Here is a 22,771-nt window from a genome sequence, read left to right as displayed (position 1 = left end):
TGCAGAACCCCGTGAAACGCCTTGCTAAAATCCATATACACATCTAGAGCTCTGCCCTCAAGCTTTTTGGTTATATCTACAAAAAAACTCAGATTCTTGAGGCACAGTCTCCCACATACAAAACTCTTCCAAATCAGCCCTTGTCCATCTAAATGCATGTATATCTTACTCTCAGAATACTCTCCATGGTAAGTTTCCAACTCACAGATATTAGCGTCACTGGCCCACAGTTCCCAGGCAACCCTTGGAGGCACAACATTTGTCAACCTCCAGTCTTCTGACACGTCAACTGTATTTAATGAGGACTAAAATCTCAGCTGAGCATCTGCAATTTCTTTTCTAGCTTCCCACGGTGAATATAATTGGATATATCTGATCAAGCCTGGGAGATTTGTCTACCTTCATACGCATAAGGAACTTCAGCACCTTCTCGACCGCAATACTAACTGCCCTCAAAACACTTCCATTGACTGCCAAAGTTCCCCGGTCGGTCCTCATGTGCAGGTGCAGCTACACGGTTCTATTTTACACCTTTTTTTTAGAGAACTGCAGTGCGATTCGTTGGATGTAGCAGGCAACCAGCCCCTTCCTGCATGGGTGCAATCCACTCACCTCTCCATGTTCTTGAAGATATTACATTTGTCATTCCGAATTGTCAGTTGGAACGTCAGTGCTGCGTGGTGACTCTCCAGTACAGCCATGTCATTGTAAAGGACAGCCAGATCAGTGCCTGCGTTGATCAGGAAAGCATTTGTCCGGGCAGGATGATCAATATCATGGACAATGGCAGCAATAATAGATGCTACTTCAGCAGTATGGTCCAATCTTTGCTGCACAGCAATAGATAGAAACAATAGTAAAAACCTGAAGACATCCACAACACAATAGTGCAAGCAGTTAATAAACAACCTTTGCAGCAGTAATTCTGCAATTCAGCTGCAATTAATGGGCAATACTTTAAATAGAATATTTTTTAGTGTATGCTTCAGATATACAGAATCTCTTTATACAGACAACCTTTGCATTATGGGTGGGGGGGGGAAGAAGGGAAAAATTGGGGTACATTTTTAGAAAATTGCCTATACGGCGATTTTCTGTAACATGAAGCCGTGTTCTCTGTGCATGTGTCAAAAACAAAGTTGGAAAAAAGTACATTTTGTGTTTTCCTACTTTTCTTCACATAAACCCTACAAGAATAAATTTTATTCCTCAAATTTTTGGGTAAAGATTTGGTAATTCCAAAAGGACACATTTCTGTTACACAAATGGCTGTAACACAAGGGTTGCCTGTAGCCAGTTTCTAAGGTGGATTCCCCCAAAACATTGTAGGATCATCTCCAGGTAAAGGAGCAGCTGGGGAGAGGTTGACACCTAGTTCTAGGTGAGTGAGGAATTGAGAAAAAGTTGGCCTTTCAAGCAACACCCACAATACAAGATAAGTGTTAAAAATAACTATCATGACCATAGGCTGAGCTGGGTTACCGGTGAAAGGCCTTTAACGAAAAAGGAATGCCATTTTTAGGAAGCACATTAACTCACCTTAACTCTTTCCCTACTAAGGAAATAAGCTGTTGCATGCAACACATCTGCAGCATGCGTTGAGTTGTGATACGTATTTGACGAGATGTAATTTGATTCAATAATGTTTATCCAAGTGCGAAAAGTCGTGTCAGAACAGTGCAAATATTCACAGACTCTAAAACGTGAGCATATTTTCAGCCCAAGATAGACGAGAGGCCTAGGTCAAAAGATGATAGAAAATTAGACAGAATGTCCAGTGCCTCTTTGACCATAATCATTTCAATACCCTTCAGAAAGAGGAATACCACCATACATCTGCTAAACATTAATTTGACCAATGATGTAACTGAGTGCCTGATATCCACAGCAGGCAGCAGAGGTTCACACCATACTTACCCCATGGGGGGGGGGGGGGAGAATGTACCCCAATATCCATCCAGATAATTTCATTCTACCTACCTCATGTCACAGCTTCCAACTTTTAAGCCATGTTACCCTGAATTATTATGGAAAATATTCCGCACCAAGAAAGAGTGAATCATGTTTTGGAACAACTCTGTCCAAACATTGAAGACTTCCATGCTCTTTGTGTTTCTGGTTGCTGGTTAGGAACTTCACGCCCTGTGTATTCTATGTAACTTGGATAAAACCGGGTCAATTCCAGTGACCACACTGTGTACAGTGAGGCCTCCAGTGACAGCAGCTGGTATGCTGGGTTTCTGAGCTGCAGTGGCATCTGAAGTCATTGTGGTGCATTTGAGGAAGAAGACTTCCTGAATAGCACACTTGTGGGAGGTGAAGGGGGTTCATGCCTTGAGAGTGTGCAGAGTGCAGGGTGTCCATCACACTGACCAGGAGGAACAGACAGGTGGTCCAATAAGGTAGGAAACCCAAAAGGTTACAAGACAGCGATTGGTCAAGTGAATGGGCTAAGACCGGCAAACGTAATATAACATGGATAGGAATGGTTTAGAGGGATATGGGTTAAATGTATGCAATTGGAACGGAGTTAGATAAGCATCATAGTTGCCCTGGATGAGTTGGGCAGAAGGGCTTGTTTGCATGCTGCTTGACTATGATACCTAAATCAGAATCCTATTTATTGATCAAATCTCCGCCTTCAACACTATAATTGCAACTAACCTCATCTACAGACTGTTGAACCTAGGACTCAGCACCCATTGTCCAACTGGATTCTTGACTTCTTGACCCAAGGACTGCAATCAAGGAGGACAGGTGACAAAACATCCTCCACAATAATTATCAACAAAAACCTCCACAATAATTCAGGTACCTTCGCAAAGCTGCATTCTCAGCTCCTTACTATACTCCTTTTACACTGACAATTGCGTGGTCAAATTCTGCTCTCACTCTATTTAGAAGTTTGCAGATGACATAACCATAGTGGGCATAGATCTCAAACAACGATGAGTAGCTTGGTTTAATTTAGTTTAGTTTAGAGATACAGCGTGGAAACAGGCCCTTTGGCCACCGGGTTCTGGACTCGCCCAACATTGGGAACATTGTTCCCATTGGGACCAGCGATCCCCGCACATTAACACTATCCTATACACATTAGGACCACTTTACACATACACCAAGCCAATTAACCTACATACCTGGACATCTTTGGAGTGTGGGAGGAAACCAAGGATCTCAGATAAAACCCACGCGGTCATGTGGAGAACGTACAAACTCCTTACAGACAGCCCCCGTAATCGGGATTGAACCCGGGTCTCGGGCCTGGCAAGAGCTGTAAGGTAGCAACTCTACCGCTGTGCCACCGTGTCGCCCTTGGTGTCAAGACAAAAACCTCTCAGCAAAACAAAGGAGCTGGTCATTGACATCAAGGCTCAGTGATGGGGCCACTGTTTACTATATATTAATGATTTGGAAGAGAGAATTAGGACCAACACTAAATCTGCGGGGGTAATATTCATAAGAGAGAGAGAGAGATGCCCTGCTCGAGAGGCAACTTGTAATAGTTGTGGCAAGAAGGGACATTATTCTAGAGTATGCAAGTCCAAAGCAACTACTAAAATTGTGACTGCTGCCATGTATACGCCTTCTTTATGTGCAATTACAGCTTCATTTCCTCAGAGCTTGTCTCATGCAACTACAACAGTATCCATCTATGGCCATACACTTAATGTACTACTTGATTCTGGCAGTTCAGAAAGGTTTATGTGAACAGGTTGTGTCTCGACTAAATCTAACTATAATTCCTTCAAATAGAGAAATCTCGATGGCTATGACAACTCTCAATACTCAAATTATAGGACCTTGCATTGTAGACTTTATTCTGAACAAAACTAGCTACAAATCTGTATGTCTTGGTATTTTGAAAAATTTGTGTACCGATATAATTCTAGGTCAGGATTTTCAGAAACTGCACAGATCACTTCAAATAATGTATGAAGGAACTATGCCTGATCTTGTATTGTCAAAGCCACCAGTATTGTGTGGTTTTTCTGCTGCATCTGTTGAATGTCCTTCATTATTCACTAATTTATCCTCTAAGTACAAGCTAATTGCTACAAAATCAAGACATTTTAGTAAAGACGATAGGAACTTTATCAACACAGAAGTAACTAATCTTTTACAAGAAGGTATTATAGAACCCAGCTCTTCCCCTTGGAGGGCACAAGTTGTTGTGGTTAAGCCTTTGGAGAGACATAGAAAGAGACTCTGCAAAGAGTCATAAAGACTGCAGAGAGGATCATCAGAACTGAACTCCCCTCCATGGACACAATCTACACACAGCGCTGATATTTGTAATGTGTCCAATGTCTTGAGGCTGGTTTTGTTTGCAGATGATACAAATATTTTTTGTTCTGGGGAAAATTTAAAACAGCTATTGGATAAAATAATAAAAGAAATGGGTAAATTGAAAATATGGTTTGATAGGAATAAAATTTCATTAAATCTGAGTAAAACTAAAATAATGTTATTTGGTAATTGTAGAATAAATACACTAGTAAGTATAAAGATAAATGGGGTGGAAGTTGAAAGAGTGCATGAAAATAAATTTATTGGGGTTATAATTGACGATAAAATAAGCTGGAAATCACATATTAAACATGTAAAATTAAAATTGTCAAAAAGTATCTCTGTATTATACAAAGCCAAGCAAGCTCTGGATTACAAATCACTCCGTATTCTTTATTGTTCATTAATTTTACCCTACTTAAATTATTGTGCAGAAGTCTGGGGTAATAACTATAAAAATTCGATACACTCATTAACCATGATGCAAAAAAGAGCAATTCGTATTATCCATAATGCTAAGTATCTGGGTCATACAAATCCATTATTTTTAGAGTCAAAATTATTAAAATTAGAAGATTTGGTTACATTCAAAACAGGTCAGATAATGTTTAGGGCCAAAAATAAAAATTTACCTGGAAACATTCAAAAATTATTTAACGAGCGTGTGGGGGGGGGTTACAATTTAAGAGGAATATTTAACTTTAAGAAACAAAAAGTCCGTACGACTAGAAAAACCTTTTGTATTTCGGTTTGTGGAGTAGGAGTGTGGAATAAATTGAACGGGGAATTGAAGCAATGCACAAACATGAATCATTTTAAAATGATATATAAAAAAATAATTCTCAAGGGGTACAGGGATGGAGGGGATGGTTGACAAGTGGGGGTTGATGTTTATCTATTGCTTTACTATTGTTTACTTATGTTTGGGTACTTCAGATATGAAGTTTGTATGTACATAATAGTTGTATGTATATATATATATGTCTGTAGGTATTATGGGAAATTGCCTAGGGTAGTATTATTATTAGTAATGAATTGATTTTTAAATATGGTAGAAGTGTTGGGGAAAAGGGGTGAGATTTAATAAGTTATTCTTCTTCTCACTCCTTTTCGAGCTTGTACAGACACAGAGTTGGACATTGGAACTTTGATTTTGTTCTTCTCATTGCTTTGTAAATATTGATTGTAATGTCCAATTGTTTGATAATTTCGATTTTGTTAATATTAATGTCTTTACTTGTTCGGAATAAATAAATAAATAAACAAATAAATAAATAAATAAAAAAAAGAGCAGAGAGCATCATTAGAGACACACTACATCCAGCTCACTCCCTGCTCAAACACAAAAACTGCACATACAACCTCAGGCACAGACGAGCGGACAGTATTGCCACAAATAGACCACGCTTTTTTAAGAGCTTCTTCCTTGCAACAGTGAGACTCTTGGCCAAAACAAAACAAAATGAACTGATGTCCTGATATAGGGTTTGTGCAAGTTACAATGCTCTCACTTTCCCCTTTGTACAGGGTTTTAGGCATTTTATTTTTCTTTTTTTTTCTGGAGTGGTATGTGTTTTTTTTTTTAATGGATTATGTGTCTTCTGTGTGTCTTTTTAAATTTAAAAATTTTTTAATTTTAATTTTTAACTTGACTTGACTCTCTGAATAGCCGCACAAGAGTTCCTATGTGTGTAAGCACAAATGGCAAATAAAGTTTTTGACCTTTGACCTTTGCATTGATTACTCTCAAACTACAAACCAGTTCACGGAGCTTGATGCATATCCATTACCTCGAATAGAAAATATTATCAATACATTAGCTAAGTATATTCTCTACTTTTGACTAAAAAAGTGCTTGCTACCAAATTCCTTTGAAGGAATCAGAGAAGAAATACACTGCGTTTGAAGCAAATGGGAAATTATATCACTACTGCAGAGTTCCTTTTGGTGTAACTAATGGTGTGGCTGTTTTTCAGAGAGAGATGGACAAACTTGTTGAACAGGAAAACCTTAAAGATACTTTCCCTTATCTTGATAATATAACTATTGCAGGAAAAGACCAAGCTGAACACGATGAAAATGTACAATGGTTTTTAGATGTTGTACATTCGAAAAATCTAACATTAAATGAGGCTAAGTCAATAACATCAGTGTCATCAATTAATATTTTTGGTTATTGGGTTGGAAATGATATAATCAAGCCTGATCCAGAAAGACTCCGCCCACTCCAAGAGATACCTGTTCCAGCTACATTAAACTCTCTCCGAAGGGTTCTTGGGATGTTTGCATATTATGCTAAATGGATACCAAATTTTTCTGACAAAATTCAACCTTTGATTAGAGCAAAATCCTTCCCCCTTGACTCTACAGCAATTGGTGCCTTTACTTCTTTAAAGAAACAATTGGAATCTGCGACATTACACGGCATCGATGAGGATCTCCCCTTTGTTGTTGAATGTGATGCCTCTGATTTAGCAGTATCAGCAACATTAAATCAAGGATGACGACCAGTGGCTTTCATGTCTCGTACTCTCCAAGGTAGTGAATTGCACCACCCACCCGTCGAAAAGGAAGCTACAGCAATTATTGAAGCAGTGAGGAAATTGAGTCATTTCCTTGCTTGCCAGCACTTCACTTTGATAACAGATCAGCGTTCAGCAGCTTTTATTGTGGATAATCGGAAACAAACGAAGCTTAAAAACAGTAAAATTCATGAATGGAGGGTTGAATTATCTGCATATAGTTATTCAATTGAGTACCGCCCTGGTAAGGATAATGTTGCTCCGGATACATTATCTAGAGCATTTTGTGCCTCTGTTCATTCTTCTTCACTCACTGATCTTCACAATGGGCCGTGTCATCCTGGAATCACTCGTTTGTTACACTATGTTCGTTCCAAAAACGTACCTTTCTCTACAGAAGATGTGAAGATGACGTGTGCTTCATGTAGAATCTGTACTGAATTAGAACCAAGGTTCTTCCGTCCTGAAGAAGGAAGATTGATCAAAGCTACTCAACCTATGGAACGTTTGAGTATTAACTTCAAAGGGCCTTTACCATCCTCCTCTCGAAATGTTTATATACTTACCTTAGTTGATGAATATTCGAGGTTTCCATTTGCCTTTCCTTGTCCAAATATGTCAGCTGCTATGGTTATCAAATGTTTAGATCAACTGTTTTCAGTTAGATAGAGGTCTAGGGGCTAGTGGAATCAAGGGATATGGGGAGAAGGCAGGCACGGGTTATTGATTGGGAACGATCAGCCATGATCACAATTAATGGCGGTGCTGCCTCGAAGGGCCGAATGGCCTCCTCCTGCACCTATTTTCTGTGTTTCTATCAGGAATAAGGGTGGCATACATGCCCCAATCTGTATCAATGCTGCTGAATTGGAGATGGTTGAGCGCTTCAAGTTCTTGCGTATAAATATCGCTATCACTATCACTAACAATTTGCTCCTGATCCAACTGTCAATTGTTCTCCACAGATGCTGCCTGATCCATTGAATTTCTCCAGCAGTGTTTTTTTTTGGCTTCAGATCCCAGTATTCTTGTACCTCCATGCATTATATCAATATATGGTACAGGTGATTGTCTTATGAGGGAAAGATAGGGCAAGCTAGATTTATCTGCTAGAATTTAAAGGAGAGTGAACATACAAAATCATGATACAAATCTTTTTCCCATGGTTTAGGAATCAAGAATGAGAAGGCCTTGGTTTAAGGTCAGGGGTAAGATTTGACAGCAATTTGGGGGGCAACTTAACACAGAACTTTATCGACATTTAGTAAAGATAGAAAACAAAATTAAAGGAGACGAGGTATTGTTATAAATAAGGAATTAGATAAGTACAGTCAGAGTTGTGCAACATTGAAAAGGACTTTTGACTTATTAAGTAAACAAATCCTATTTTAGTGCTACCCATATTTTCTATCAAATCCCTCAAGGTGCCAGCATTCTCACACTAGGGGCAAGATATGTTGTCAATTAATCTACGAACCTGCAAATCTTGAAGATGAACAGATGTCAGAGGTTATGGGGAGAAGGCAGTAGAATGCAGTTAGGAGGGAGATAGATCAGCCATGATTGAATGGCGGAGTACGCTTGATGGACTGAATGTGGGAGGAAGCTGGATACAACCATGAAGTTCTATATTAATGATTTGGATGAGGTAATTGAAGGCTTTGTGGCCAAGTTTGTGGATGATACGAAACTAGGTGGAGGGATAAGTAATGTAGAGAAATCTGGGCCTCTGCAGAAGGACTTGGATAGGTTGGGAGGGTGGCCAGAGCTACACACAATACTCAGCTGTGGTCTAACCAAATGCTTTATGAAGTTGTACCATCACCTCCCAACTCTCACATTCAATGCTTAAGCCCTCCCTTCAGTTTAAATTCCATTTGGAATATTTTGGAGGACCAAGAAGAACCAAGAAGAACCAAGAATGTCATAAAGTTAGTTGCATGATTTCTCAAGCACCTTATTATCTGTGGTGCCAGTTTCAGGGATCCTTGGATTTGTCCATGAAGTTCCCTGACACACTCCTTGTCCTCCCAGGGTTAAGAGAGAAAACAAATATTAGGAATAAACCAGTTTTCCCAGATGCTACCCTCCACCGAAAACGGTGTCTGAGACGGGCCAGGAAGATCATCAAGGACCCCTCTCACCCTAACCATGGACTGTTTGCCCTCATCCCATCAGGGAGGTGGTACAGGAGCCTCAGGTCTCGAACTAGCAGGATGAGGAACAGCTTTTTCAACAACACACTTACATTGCTGAACTCGGAGTCCCGTCGCTAGATATCTTTGGTCTCTCCATCCACATTGTTAACCAGTACTCTTCTTACTCTAATGTATGCTTGTTCTGTATTTTTTTTAATTCCTATCTTGCACCATGACTGGCCAGACGCTAAACTGCATTTCATTGTACCTATACTTGTATCTGTGCAATGACAATAAAGTTGAATTGAATGCTAGATAATGGTACTCAAGCAGCTCACAAACCCTAAAATGATTTAATCCAGGGGATCAAGTGTAACATTTTCAAGCTCAATGTCTTAAAACAAACTAAGTGTGAATATAGGTAGTGATTAGGTTTCAAAGGGACCACAAAGAGATACAGAGAAGCTAGGTAAAGTGGGCAACATTGTCAGATAGAATATACAATGAAAAAATAAGAGAAATTCCAGAAATTATTAGTTTTCCCAAAATGGTGAGCAAATGGAAAAGGTTAACGATTGAAAGTCGCTGGGGGTCTTTATACATTTCCTCTTTTTATTCACTCTGTATTTATTCATCCCATTCATTCTTTTCTCTCTTCTCCTGATGTAACCAGTCCTCTTCCACATCCCTGTTTCCCCAGTTTCTTTCCATTCATCCACCTGGTTCTATCTGCCTATTTACTAACTATTTCTCTTTAGTCCACCTTATCTGGTTCCATGCACCACCTTCTTTTCTCAGATTCAATAACCTTCAGACTTCTATTGTCTTCGTTTATCAACTCCCACCATTGCTATTGCCACCCCTCTCTCCCCCATCTGGCTCCATCTGCCCATTAACACGCCATTTGCTTCTTCACTACCATTCTACCTGTGTCAGCACTTCTAGGAAACTATGTGCTCTCCGTTCTACACCTGCCATTTACTGTAATCGTATCCTTATTTGATAACCAAAATTCATCAAATTGCACTTGTCAGGATTAAATTCCATCTGCCATGCTCTATCCAATTTACCAACCAATCTATATTGTGCCGTAGACTTGGATAACCTTCCCCATTATCCGCAACAGCACTATTTCTTGTGTCATCTGTAAACTTGCAAATTACATCTCCTACATTTTTATTGCAAGTTATGAATACATCACAAAGAAGAGTCCCGGCAAGCCACCTGCGGTAATCCAATGGTTACAAATGTCCATCGAAAACCATCTTCTGCCACTACCCTCTGCCTCCCATCGTCAAACTGTTTCATTTCAGGACTTATACCAAGCAGATGTAGATCTTGGATTGTTTTGATGTGAATGTTTGACATCAAAACTCCCTCACTGCCTCATGATCTGCTTATCATTCTCAATTTTTTAATTTTACCTTTTTTGTGTCGCAGCCTCCAATTCAAATATATTAAAATCCCAATTCTCCTCATTTTCCAGCAATTCACTTATCGTTGCAGGGGTATCAATGGTCAAGGTAGAAATTTGCAACTGAGTGTTGCTTGCATCTGGGAGAAAAGAAACCACAAAATAATTGATAAACTAAAGAACATCACAGGTAACTCTACATGCAACAAGGTTGTTCACTCAAGTTTATAGACCCCAAGTAAAAGCAGAAAATGCTAGTGGCTCAGCCACATGCATGGAAAGAGTTGACACTTCAAGTTAAAGACCTCTCATCAGAACTGGCAAAGGGCTTTTGACATAAAATGTTGACTCCACCTCTTTCCATTCACACGACTCATGCCAGGTTCGGTAGTGTACAAAGTTGCTTAGATCAAGCAGAAAGGCTACAAGGCACATTGACAGTGCAAAGGAGTCGTGAGATGGGAGTTTGATATTGAATCTGCAAGGACTTCAATTTGGATTCAGGGAAAATAAATGAATATATTTTATTGATGGTGAATGTTATTCAAATTAGGAATAAAGACACCAAAATCATATGTGTATGAGGGAACTGCAGATGCTGGTTTAAACCAAAGATGGACAAAATGCTGGAGTAACTCAGCGGGACAGGCAGCATCTCTGGAAAGAAGGAATGTGTGACATTTCAGGTCGAGACCCTACTTCAGAAATCAAATGGAATTTGAACATACTTCTTTACATTATATTCCACGCTACAGTGACTAGTCCAGCAAGTTAAGAACTTTACCAAAACCCTATTCTTTGTAATGGAAGAAATTAGATAGAGTTAAATATGTAGCTCAACCATGATATAACGAATACGTTCAGGAAGCAAAATGGCTTCCAGCTGTTCTGAGAGAAGAGCCCCCGAAATGCACAGGGACTTAGGTGACCAGATAGACAAACAATTAAAAGCTATTGTGTTAAAAATAATCAAAGATTAATGGAATGATGGTCTTTATCTCACTGAGTATTAAGATAAATTAAGAAGCATTGCTCTAATCCCATTTTTTAAATTAGCTACATCATTTAGATGCAAAGACATTTGCCATACATAAGGTAGTGGAAATTTGCAATTTATGACCTCAAAAGCCTGCAGACAATGGGTCAATTAAAATTCTAATGACCACGATTTATAAGTTGGGCCAAAACATCCAGCGACACTGAGTAAGTGTGGGTAAATGGAGTTAAATTATATATCAGTCATAATTTAACAAGAGTGGAACAGACTAGAAGGTACACTCCTTGTCCCATTGTCCCTTTATCACAACCAGGCACATGCCGTGAGTAATTACTCAGGGTAGGCAGTCAGTCGGCTTTTAAAAAATCTTAAACCGCGCATGCGCAGATTGTTCTCTCCGTAAGCTGTCAGTCGACTTTTATAAAGTCTTCAAAAGCCAAATCTCTTAATAAAGTACCGTATTTCCCGGCAATGAAAACGCACCCTCATTTTGAGTTGCTAAATTTTGAAAGAAGGCTGGTGGGACATAGAATTTCTCATGCTCAAAAAAATAAAAATAAAGAAAGCAATTTTCCCAAAGCTTCCAAATCTCCTTCATTCTGAATTACTGAATGGGTGCGGGGTGGAGGGTGACAGCAGGTGGAGAGATGGTGGGAAAAACGGGAGCACACCGGGACAAGTTGAATCAGTTGTGATCTTATTGAATGACAATAATTGTTCAAGGGACCAATTGGGGGGGAGAGTTCCCTTCACAGCGTGTGGGGAGTCTGGCCAGGGGTATAATTGTGGGGAGGGCAGGAGCGTTGAGAAGGAGGGGGTCGGGGATCATGCCAGTAACTCACTCACCACTGCTGCTGCGCTCCGGGTGCGGAGCCACCGCATTGTGACCGGGGAGGGAGCATCTCGGGTGGTTGCGAGCGGTTTCGGGACCGGACAGCAGAACTGGACGCCACCTCAGCGCCTTCTGCCGGCCCGCTCACCTCTGGCAGTGCTCTCCGTCTGAACATCTCTCACCTGCCGCTCGCCGGCTTCGCTCTTGTCTGCCGCTTCCCGCAAATCCTTAAATTCCGACAGCCGAGTAACCTCAATTGGTCCCTTGATCGCGCTGTCGGAATTTAAGAATTTGCGGGAAGCGGCTGACATGAGTGAGGCCGGCGAGCGGCAGGAGAGAGGTTTTCAGACTAGAGCACTGCCAGAGGTGAGCGGGGGCCAGCAGAAGGAGCTGAGGTGGTGGCCGGTTCTGCTGTGCGGTCCCGGTGGCTGCTCGCTGCCAGCCGAGCTACTTCTACCCCCCGGCCACAATGCGGGGAGCATTGCGGCAAGTGAGTTGTTGGCATGATCCCCGACCCCCTCCTTCTCAACGCTCCTGCCCTCCCCGCAACTTTACCCCTGGCCAGACTGCCCACACGCTGTGAAAGGAACTCTCCCCTCCTCAGCGGCACTGCCCTTTTACAGCCGCTTCCCATCAGCTGCCAGCAATGGGGGATAGGTTTGGCTATCCCTCAGTACAACTACATCGTTCTTGATGTTGCTGTACTGAGGGCTAGCCAAGTCTATCTTTCTTGGCTAACAACCTTCCAACTTCGGCTTCCAAGACGCATGTAAATTTTCGTGCCTTATTTTTGGGTAAAAAAATAGCGTCTTCATTGCCGGGAAATATGGTATTTAAAAACATATAGCACCAAGAAATTTACTTACCACATCATTTGTACACGAACTCCATTCTTCTCTCTTTGTTTCTTAAGATACTCTTAAGATAATGGCAATCCATGTTTGAAAAACCCACCAAGAAACTTGCACTGCGCATGCGCAGTACTGCAAAGGCAGAATTTCAGCTGCCTTCAGTACCCTGGAAATTGACGGCTTGAAGCAGCGTCGACGGCACATCAGGTGCACAGACCTTTGCGTGTTACATGCACTGCGGATGAAAGGCACGGAGAATTATGCCTACCTAAGAGATCGATCTCTTAGGTAGGCATTATTCTCCCATGCCTTTACTATTTATATTTAATAATTACCATTTTATTATTTTAGTCAGGGTAGGCAGTGCCTACCTTGCCCACCCTGACGGCACATGTCTGATCACAGCAAAACCATCCAAATTAATATCTATAGACCCTTGGTAATAAATGCAATGAAAAGCTCTTGCAAAACCAAATAGGGAATTCACAAAGATGAAACTAGACCAACTTACTTTTGAAGGCATTCATACTTCCACCTAGTGTCCGCAAGCTACCCTACAGGCACCAAGAGAGGAAAGTTACAATGGTCATGACATCACTCAATAATTTTGTACATGAGACCTCAAAAATGTTGCATTCCTGTTGAATGTGGTTTCAGCATTTGACAAGTGACAGTCAACAGTCAGTATGGGTACCCAGATCAACAAGTTCAGCGCTCATTCCCGAGCATAGTTGTCACATCTTTGTTTTCTAGAGATTATGGAAACACTAAATAGCCGACATCTCTCCACCCATTTGGTAAAATATTAAGCAGCTCAGAGAAGACTGCAACATCTGAGAACTCGAGACCACAGAAAGCTTGGCTGGAGCCCCATTTCAAGTTAGATGGATCAATGCAAAATGGTACTTCCTCAGCACTCAGAAGGAAATTTTGTGGTGTCAGATCTGGGATGTGATGCACTGCTCTCACCCTTGTGAAAGAGAAGCTGAAGAGTCAGCCATTTTGTTTCAGAAGTATACCGACATTTGGTCAGAGACTAAACCTGTACTGAGGCAGCATCTATGTTGTTTCATTTATTCCTCCCCTTACCTACACCTATATCAGCAGCATCACTGGTAAAGATGGTGCAGAGCCTCAAGCCTTCTGATACTTACTGAAAGTTGAATGATTACACATTATTCTATCGTGCAGAGTTCACCATCCCGATTATTGGGTGGGCAACAAAAACCATCACACAGCAGTGAAAATCAGGAAGCCTGACTAATTAAGTTACTCTCTCACACAAGTAGGCTCCTGCTTTCAAAATTGTGCACAGAACTTTATGGTCCTAGATGAGAGCAGAGAGCTCACAGAAATCAATAGACTGCCAGCACAGCTCAGCAGAGATGACCACACACTAAGGGATAACTCCTTTGGATGCACTCCCACTGCTCGCCAGAGGCTCCCAAGATTCTTATATGAAATAGAAGTAGGCCATTATTGACTTGTACCCAATCACAGCTAACCTTTTACTTCAGTATCACTTTCCTGCAGTAATCCCATATTCTTTGGTAACTAAGAACTGATATCTGGCTTGATATTCTGCAATTCTGCCTCCACAGCCTTCTTGTGTAGAAAATTAATCACCCTCAGAGGAGAAACAAAATCTTCCCATCTCTGCCCTGCATGACTGACACCTTTTAGAGGTTGAGACTCTTGGGTTCTAGTTACAGCAAGCCAGACTTTTGTTTTCAAATCCAATTGCAATATTTTGTTTATTTACTTATTCATTTTACAGAATCTAGCTGTGACTGTAAGGTGAGCAATTATCGCCGATCCCCAAACATCGTGGAGTAGGCGTGGTCGTGAGCAGCCATCTTAAACCACTCCAGGTCCTTCCCATATTTCCTGACCACAAGAGATCATTAGGCCCAGAGTCTATGCCAATTCCAAAAGCAATCATTCTCCCATCTATTACTCTTTAATCGAACTTTCACATGCCCATTAACACCATAATTCATCTACTATTCATTTAGATCAGGGTAATTTAGGCAATTATCCCAACAAATGACACCTTTGGGATGAGATTGGAAGCAGGTGCATGTGGAGAACCCACACGGTCTCAGGGAGAACATGCAAACTCCACACTGAGAATTAGAGGTCAAGATTAAATCCAGTGCCACTGTGCCATTCAGGATTTAGATCCAGCAACATTAAGGAACAGAGCATTATTTCCAAATCAAGATGGTGAGCGACTTGGTGGGCCCTAAACTTGTGGAGGGGGATATTCATAGTTTAAGACACGACCTGGTGGAAGTAGATTGGGAACAGCTGCTAGATGGGAAAGTATCATTCATCAGAGAATCTTGGTAATAATGACTGTTGGAGTTTGATCAGGGAAAAGGAGGAAACCTATGTCGGGTACAGAGAATTGATATCGAACGAGTTCTTTGAAGTTATAGAGAATATAGGAGAGAAAGGAGGGCAAAAAGGGGCCATGAAATGATCTTGGTAAATCGGATTAAGCAGCATCTTAAAATCTTTTGTAACTGTATTAGAAGCAGCCTCTCCCTTCTGCCCTTTTTAAATAGAGAAATAGTATTGACTATCCTCTAGTCTTCTGGTACCTCGTCTGTAGCTAGGAAATATGCAAAATTCTTCACCTGCCCCTCTCTTTACCGTACTGTTATATCCTAGCAAACTTTCCTCTTCCCTCTCAGTCACAATGAAGGATCTTGACCCAAAATGTCAATTTACACACCTTGCCTCCACAAATGCTGCCCGACCCAGGGTTCAAGTGGTGTTTCTTCAAGGTTCCAGCATCTGCAGTCTTTTCCAGTCCAGCAAAAGCACTGAAAAGTTAATTTTATTCGATAGAATTTTGTAAAATATTTCTAAAGAATATTGTTCAAGTTGAACTTACTGACATCAGGCCATCGACCAGATCACTGGTGTGTGGATCATCTTCATTGCGTCCAAGCCGTGGAGAGTATAATTCTGGAGTTTGGAGAATATCCAGCACACGATCTAAAGATGCAGCTACTGCGTCAGAGCTGTTCTCTTGCGCCACATTTATTATATTCATTACCTAAAAATGAAGTGTAATAAACTGATTAGCCCCTTGGAAGCATTTCAACCAATTAATATGCTATTTACATTCAGCACCCAATACGCTATTGGCAACTCACCTCCCCGAGTTATAGGCAAGCAGATTACCACCAATAACGCAAAGCTGCAATCGGCATACACGTCATGTATTCCATTCTACTGATTATCAGTTTCATACCATTTTATGAAAAGTTAAATACAATATAATCACTTTAAAATAACTTGGATAATGCATGAATTACATCAGGACTGACTTCTAGTTAATTCTACCTTGGTAATTGGTGCTTCAATGGACATGGAATGTATCCTAGCAATAGAGGAACTCCTACCATGGAAGCTACCTGTGTAATGAACAAAGAGATATAAATAAAACCCAAATGTGTTACATTTATGCAGAATGCATCTTCCAAGAACTTACTGCAGCTTGCATTAGTCCAAAGTACCTACAGTGCCCTCCATAATGTTTGAGACAAAGACCAATCATTTATTTATTTGCCTCTGTACTCCACAATTTCGGATTTGTAATAGAAAAAAATCACATGTGGTTAAAGTGCACATTATCAGATTTAATTAAAGGGTATTTTTATACATTTTGGTTTCACCATGTAGAAATTTCAGGGCTCCATAATGTTTGGGACACATGGCTTCACAGGTGTTTGTAATGGCTTAGGTGTGTTAAAATGCCTCCTTAATACAGGTATAAATAAGGGAGCTCTCAGCACCTAGTCTTTCCTCCAGTCTTTCCATCGCCTTTGGAAACTTTTATTGCTGTTTATCAACATGAGGACACACAAAGTTGTGTCAATTAATGTCAAAGAAGCCATTATGAGACTGAGAAACAAGAATAAAACTGTTAGAAACATCAGCCAAACCTTAGGCTTACCAAAATCAACTGTTTGGAACATCATTAAGACGAAAGAGAGCACTGATGAGCTTACTAATTGCAAAGGGACTGGCAGGCCAAGGAAGACCTCCACAGCTGATGACAGAAGAATTCTCTCTATAATGAAGAAGTCGAGTGGATTTGTCAATGACTACTATCCGCAGAAGGTTTCATGAACAGAATTGCAGAGATGCAAACCACTGGTTAGCCGCAAAAACAGGATGGCCAGCTTACAGTTTGCCAAGAAGTACTTAAAAGAGCAACCACAGTTCTGTAAAAAGGTCTTGTGGACGGGATGAGACAAAAAATAACTTATATCAGAGCGATGACAAAAGTATGGTGGAGAGAAATAACTGCCCAAGATCGAAAGCATACCACCTCATCTGTGAAACATGGCGGTGGGGGTGTTATGCCCTGGGCATGTATGGCTGCTGAAGGAACTGGCTCACTTATCTTCATTGATGATACAACTGCTGATAGTAGTAGCATAATATATTCTGAAGTGTATAGACACATCCGATCTGCTCAAGTTCAAACAAATGACTCAACTCATTGGCCGACAATTCATTCTACAGCAAGACAGTGATCCCAAACATACTGCTAAAGCAACAAAGCTGTTTTTTAAAGCTAAAAAATGGTCAATTCTTGAGTGGCCAAGTCAATCACCCGATCTGAACCCAATTGAGCATGCCTTTTATATGGTGAAGAGAAAACTGAAGGGGACCAGCCCCCAATACAAGCGTAAGCTTTAGATGGCTGCAATACAGGCCTGGCAGAACATTACCAGAGAAGACACCCAGCAACTGGTGACGTCCATGAATCGCAGACTTCAAGCAGTCATTGCATGCAATGGATATGCAACAAAATACTAAACACGACTACTTTCATTTACGTGACATTGCCGTGTCCCAAACATTATGGTGCCCTGAAATGGTGGGACTATGTATAAACACTGCTGTAATTTCTACATGGTGAAACCAAAATGTGTAAAAATGGCCTTTATTAAAATCTGACAATGTGCACTTTAACCATGTGGTTTTTTTCTATTATAAATCTCAAATTGTGAAGTACAGAGGCAAATAAATAAATGATGGATCTTTGTCCCAAACATTATGGAGAGGTCTGTATACTACGGGTGTGCACCTAAAAAAAAAATCGCTTTAACTAATGATTTCAATGAGGAAATGGCAGCAGTGAAACTATTGGTAAAGATTCTGAGGCAGAGTTTAAAATCATCAAGCAATTAGGAAGGCAAATTGCATAATTTAAAAGCATAAGTATGGAATCGATGGGCCAAATAGCCTAATTCTGCTCCTATGCAGTTATATATGGGACTTTAGAGAGACCATCTGCAGCCTGCAAGATATATAGGGAGATTGATTGAGCGTGTTGAGAATGGACTCTGGGATGGCTGGTTTGTCATTCGAAGGGAGATCGACTAGTCTTGGCCTGTACCTCCCGGAGTTTAGAAGAAAGAGAGCATCTAACTGAAACTTAGAAAATGTTTATGGGGCGCAACATAGAGTATGTGAATGTTCCTCTGATGGTAGAATTTGAAAAATAAGTCTCAGACTAAGAGAGGCAATGAGATTCAGAAAGGGTAGAATATGTCATGGTCTTCGCAGAGTTTGTAAGGGGTTTTACAGAAGCTCACATTATAGAAAAGTAGAAACCCACAGAATCCAGAGGAAAATAGTTTAATAATTGCGTATCTGAGAGAAAGCAAAGGGTAAAAGTCAAGGGACGTTTTTGTAAACATAGCTTTTTGCATTGAAGTTCTGCAATGGGTCTGTTGTTTTTCCATCACATCGATGATTTAGATCTAAATATAGGATCTATGATTAGGAAGTTTGCTTCTGATACCAATATTGACAGTAATAATAATAATACATTTTATTTATGGGCGCCTTTCAAGAGTCTCAAGGACACCGTACAAAAATTTAGCAGGTAGAGGAAAAACATGTAAGGGGATTGAAATAAATAGTAGAGACATGACTAGTACACAAAGTAAAGACAGAATACAATTCAAAACACAATATGAGGCAATTAATGCACAGATAAAAAGGGAGGGGGACGTGGGGCTAAGGATAGGCAGAGGTGAAGAGATGGGTCTTGAGGCGGGACTGGAAGATGGTGAGGGACATGGAAATGCGGATCAGTTGGGGGAGGGAGTTCCAGAGCCTGAGAGCTGCCCTGGAGAAGGCTCTGTCCCCAAAACTGCGGAGGTTGGACTTGTGGATGGAGAGGAGACCGGCTGATGTGGATCTGAGGGACCGTGAGGGTTGGTAGGGGGAGAGAAGGTCAGTGAGATATGGGGGGGGCCAGATGGTGGAGGGCTTTGTAGGTGAGGATCAGGATTTTGTAGGTGATCCGGTGGGAGATGGGAAGCCAGTGAAGTTGTTTGAGGACTGGAGTGATGTGATGCCAGGATTTGGTGTGGGTGATGTCGGGCGGCTGCGTTCTGGACCAGTTGGAGTCGGTTGATGTAGGTGGAGCTGATGCCAAGGAGAAGCGAGTTGCAATAGTCCAGTCGGGAGGAGATGAAGGCATGGATGAGTCTTTCAGCAGCAGGAGGTGTGAGAGAGGGTCTGAGTTTGGCGATGTTGCGGAGATGAAAGAAGGAGGTTTTAATGACATGGCGGATGTGAGGCTCAAGGGAGAGGGTGGAATCAAAGATCACGCCAAGGTTGCGGGCCTGGGGAGATGGGGAGACAGTGGTGCCGTCGATGGTGAGAGTGGGGTTATTGATTTTGCTGAGTGTGGCTTTGGAGCCTATGAGGAGGAATTCTGTCTTATCGCTGTTGAGTTTGAGGAAGTTATGTTACATCCAGGTTTTTATAGCTGACAAACAGGAGTTGATATGGGAGAGGGGGTTGTGGGGGGGATTTGGTGCCGAGGTAGATCTGGGTGTCATCGGCGTAACAGTGGAAGTCCAGGTTGAAGTGGCGGAGTATCTGACCAAGGGGGAGGATGTAGATGATGAAGAGGAGAGGGCCGAGTACGGAGACTTGGGGAACGCCTTGAGTGACTGTGGCTGTAGCAGAGGTGTGGTTGTGGAGAGAGATGAAGTGGGATCTGTTGGAAAGGTAGGAACGGAGCCAGCTGAGTGCAGAGCCTTCAATGCCGAGGTCTTTGAGTCTGGTGAGCAGGATGTTGTGGTTCACTGTATCGAAGGCTGCGCTCAGGTCGAGGAGGATGAGGATGTTGAGGGAACCAGTGTCAGCAGAGGTGAGGAGGTCCTTGAGGACTTTGAGGAGAGCAGTTTCTGTGCTATGGAGGGGGCGACAGCAGTACAACTGCAACAGTACAGTTGACAATGACGATGAAAGGTAAACTGCAGGAAGATACCAATGAACTGGTCAAATGTGCAGAAACAAAAATGGAATGTAGATCAGGTAATGCCAATAGGGAGGGCAAATAAAGGAAATATGATAAATGAAGGTAGCAGGATAGGTAGCAAGGTGGTGAATACAGCATCCAGGATACACTTTCTCTGAAGCAATTTCTCACTGATCCTAAAGAGATAACCCTTTGCCCCAAGAATACAACCTTACTTCTAAAATCTCCAGTCAGAGAATACAGCCTGGTAAAAGTGCTCCAAAATGTATGACTTTAGTAACAAAAATCTAACTGGAATCACAGGTGACGTCACATGTAAATGAATTCAGAGTGTTTGGATTGTAATTTCAGCAAGACCAGAAAACAATTTCTACTAAAACCCGTTTCATACATCAAGGTCCAAAACTAGTCATTTAGCTGACACTTTCATAAGAATCAAGAGCAGAAATAAGTTAATTAACCTCTCACACCTGCGCTACCATTTACTAAGAACATGGCTAATTTAAACACCACTTTCTCCCACTCTTGTCACATTACAACCCATATGTCTACAATCCTTCACTGTGAAGACATTCAATGACTGCCTCCATGACTCTCTAGGGAGAGAATCCCAAGGATCATGACAGAAGAATTTCCTCCTCACTATCTTAAGTGGACAACCCATTATGATTAAACTATGCTTCTTGGTTCCAAAGATACCATATAGCCTCAGAATCCACACCAAAAAACAGTGCTAGAGGAACATGCTGTAGGACAGGCAGCATCTGTGGAGGGAAATGAAAAGATGACATTTGGGTTGGGACATTTCTTCAGATCACCTCTCATTCCAATGAATTTAAGCTCAAACTTTTCAACCTTTCTTCAAATATCAACACATTCGTCCCAAGAATCAGTCTGTGCATTGTCTCCAATGTAAATATATTCTTCCTTGAATACAGAAACCAATACCATGCAGTATTATAGGTGCAGTCTCACCAGTGTTCTGCAAAATTCCACCTAAACTTCCCTACTTTTATAATCCATTCCCCTGGCAAGCACACAAACACAATAAATGGACAGCAGAGGTTATTGTAACCTTGTTGCAAGTGACATACCATCACTCCCTCGTGATGTGCTGGATCTAACATCATAACTTTTCTTTCTGCCTTTGTACTTGGAAGTAAGCAAGTCTATAAAAGAAGCAATGAACTATTAAACCTGTCAGGGACAAGTACATGAACGTTTCAGAATGGCATATTAAATAAATGCATTTCATACACATAGTCACACATCCGTACGTGTCTGCTATTTATGGGAGCGTGGGTGGGAAGGAGTTCTTCTGCTGGCCTCCATCTTCCACACACCACATTAAATATTCTCTCACATCCCTTTGTATGCACCATCACCAAGATGCTGTCCACAGTCCCCAAATACCATCAACAAATCATTAATCAATGTCAGCCATTATTCTTCTGGCCATGTGTACTTGATAAAAGATTAAAAAGGAAATTGATCAGAACAGAGACTAAGTTCAGACTGGGCACTGCATTGGAAAGCTCTAGTTAATAAAAGACAAATGTTAACTCTCTAGTGCTTCTTGATCACGGCCAATGTGCTGCTTCTCATTAACATTTGTGACCAATAAAGGAACTTTGTTACAGGAAATGAAGATATGGTTCCAGTGGCAGGAGGGTCAGTAACCAGAGGACTGAAAGGAATTGACCAAAGATCCAAAGGAAAGGCAATGTTTTCTCTAAAAAAGTAGTGCCAGAAAAGACAGGGAATCAGATTCAAGAACAATTGGCAAAGAGGAAATTAGTATACATTAAATTTTAAGAACAATGCATAAGTTTGACAATGTTAAAAAAAAAAACATAGGTATACGACCTTCAATACACAAATCAGGACATTCACCATAAAAGTTTTATTTCTTCTATTAAACTCTATAAATTCCAGATTAGATCAATTTCAGACCTTGGCTGGAGATCTGTACAAAACAGTGCTCTATCTTTATCTGAATGGTAATGGTATATTATAGTCAAGTGTACTGAGATACTAAAAACTATTTTTCTTGCGAACGAGATAAATCATACCATACATGACTACAGTCAAACCAAGCACAAGTATTTAAGCGGTGCAAAAAGAGAAAGGAAACAGAATAGTGTTATAGCTACAGGGAAGGTGGAATAAGAAAGTGCAAGGGCTGCAAGGAGGTAGATTGGGAGTTCACAATTCATCCATCTTTTATCAATAATCGGATAACAGCTGGGAGGAATGATAAATACAGCAACATTCAACCACTTCAGCATCACATCCTCTCATCTCTCCACTAAATAGCACACTTTCCATCTTGCAATAGCTAAAGACATATCCAGATAGCAAGAAACAAATCATTTGCAATAAGTACCACAGTTCGCACTGAGCCAAAGTAGAGAACAA

At 41.0% G+C, this 22,771-nt stretch overlaps 1 protein-coding gene across 4 annotated transcripts in view; it reads right to left on the bottom strand.

The window, feature by feature from the left end:
- The window catches only part of LOC116991521 (high affinity cAMP-specific and IBMX-insensitive 3',5'-cyclic phosphodiesterase 8B-like), a 77,734-nt gene that overhangs the window by 14,724 nt on the left and 40,239 nt on the right, over positions 1–22,771 (bottom strand). For 3 of the 4 annotated variants that reach the window (XR_004416811.1, XM_033050180.1, XM_033050179.1), the window contains 7 exons: positions 21,448–21,522; positions 16,402–16,472; positions 15,947–16,111; positions 13,556–13,598; positions 10,375–10,504; positions 1,540–1,738; positions 613–830 (listed from right to left, as the gene is read on the bottom strand). Coding sequence is in view for 3 of the 4 variants with exons in the window: in XM_033050180.1 (XP_032906071.1) it covers positions 613–830; positions 1,540–1,738; positions 10,375–10,504; positions 13,556–13,598; positions 15,947–16,111; positions 16,402–16,472; positions 21,448–21,522 (901 nt within the window). In the remaining variant the exon portion in view is untranslated. The remainder of the gene's footprint in view (positions 1–612; positions 831–1,539; positions 1,739–10,374; positions 10,505–13,555; positions 13,599–15,946; positions 16,112–16,401; positions 16,473–21,447; positions 21,523–22,771) is intronic. The other variant, XM_033050181.1, reaches the window with a different exon arrangement.

Source organism: Amblyraja radiata, chromosome 34, assembly GCF_010909765.2.
Source record: "Amblyraja radiata isolate CabotCenter1 chromosome 34, sAmbRad1.1.pri, whole genome shotgun sequence".
NCBI classification, from domain to species: domain Eukaryota; kingdom Metazoa; phylum Chordata; class Chondrichthyes; order Rajiformes; family Rajidae; genus Amblyraja; species Amblyraja radiata.
This window is presented reverse-complemented; position numbering and strand designations above follow the sequence as displayed.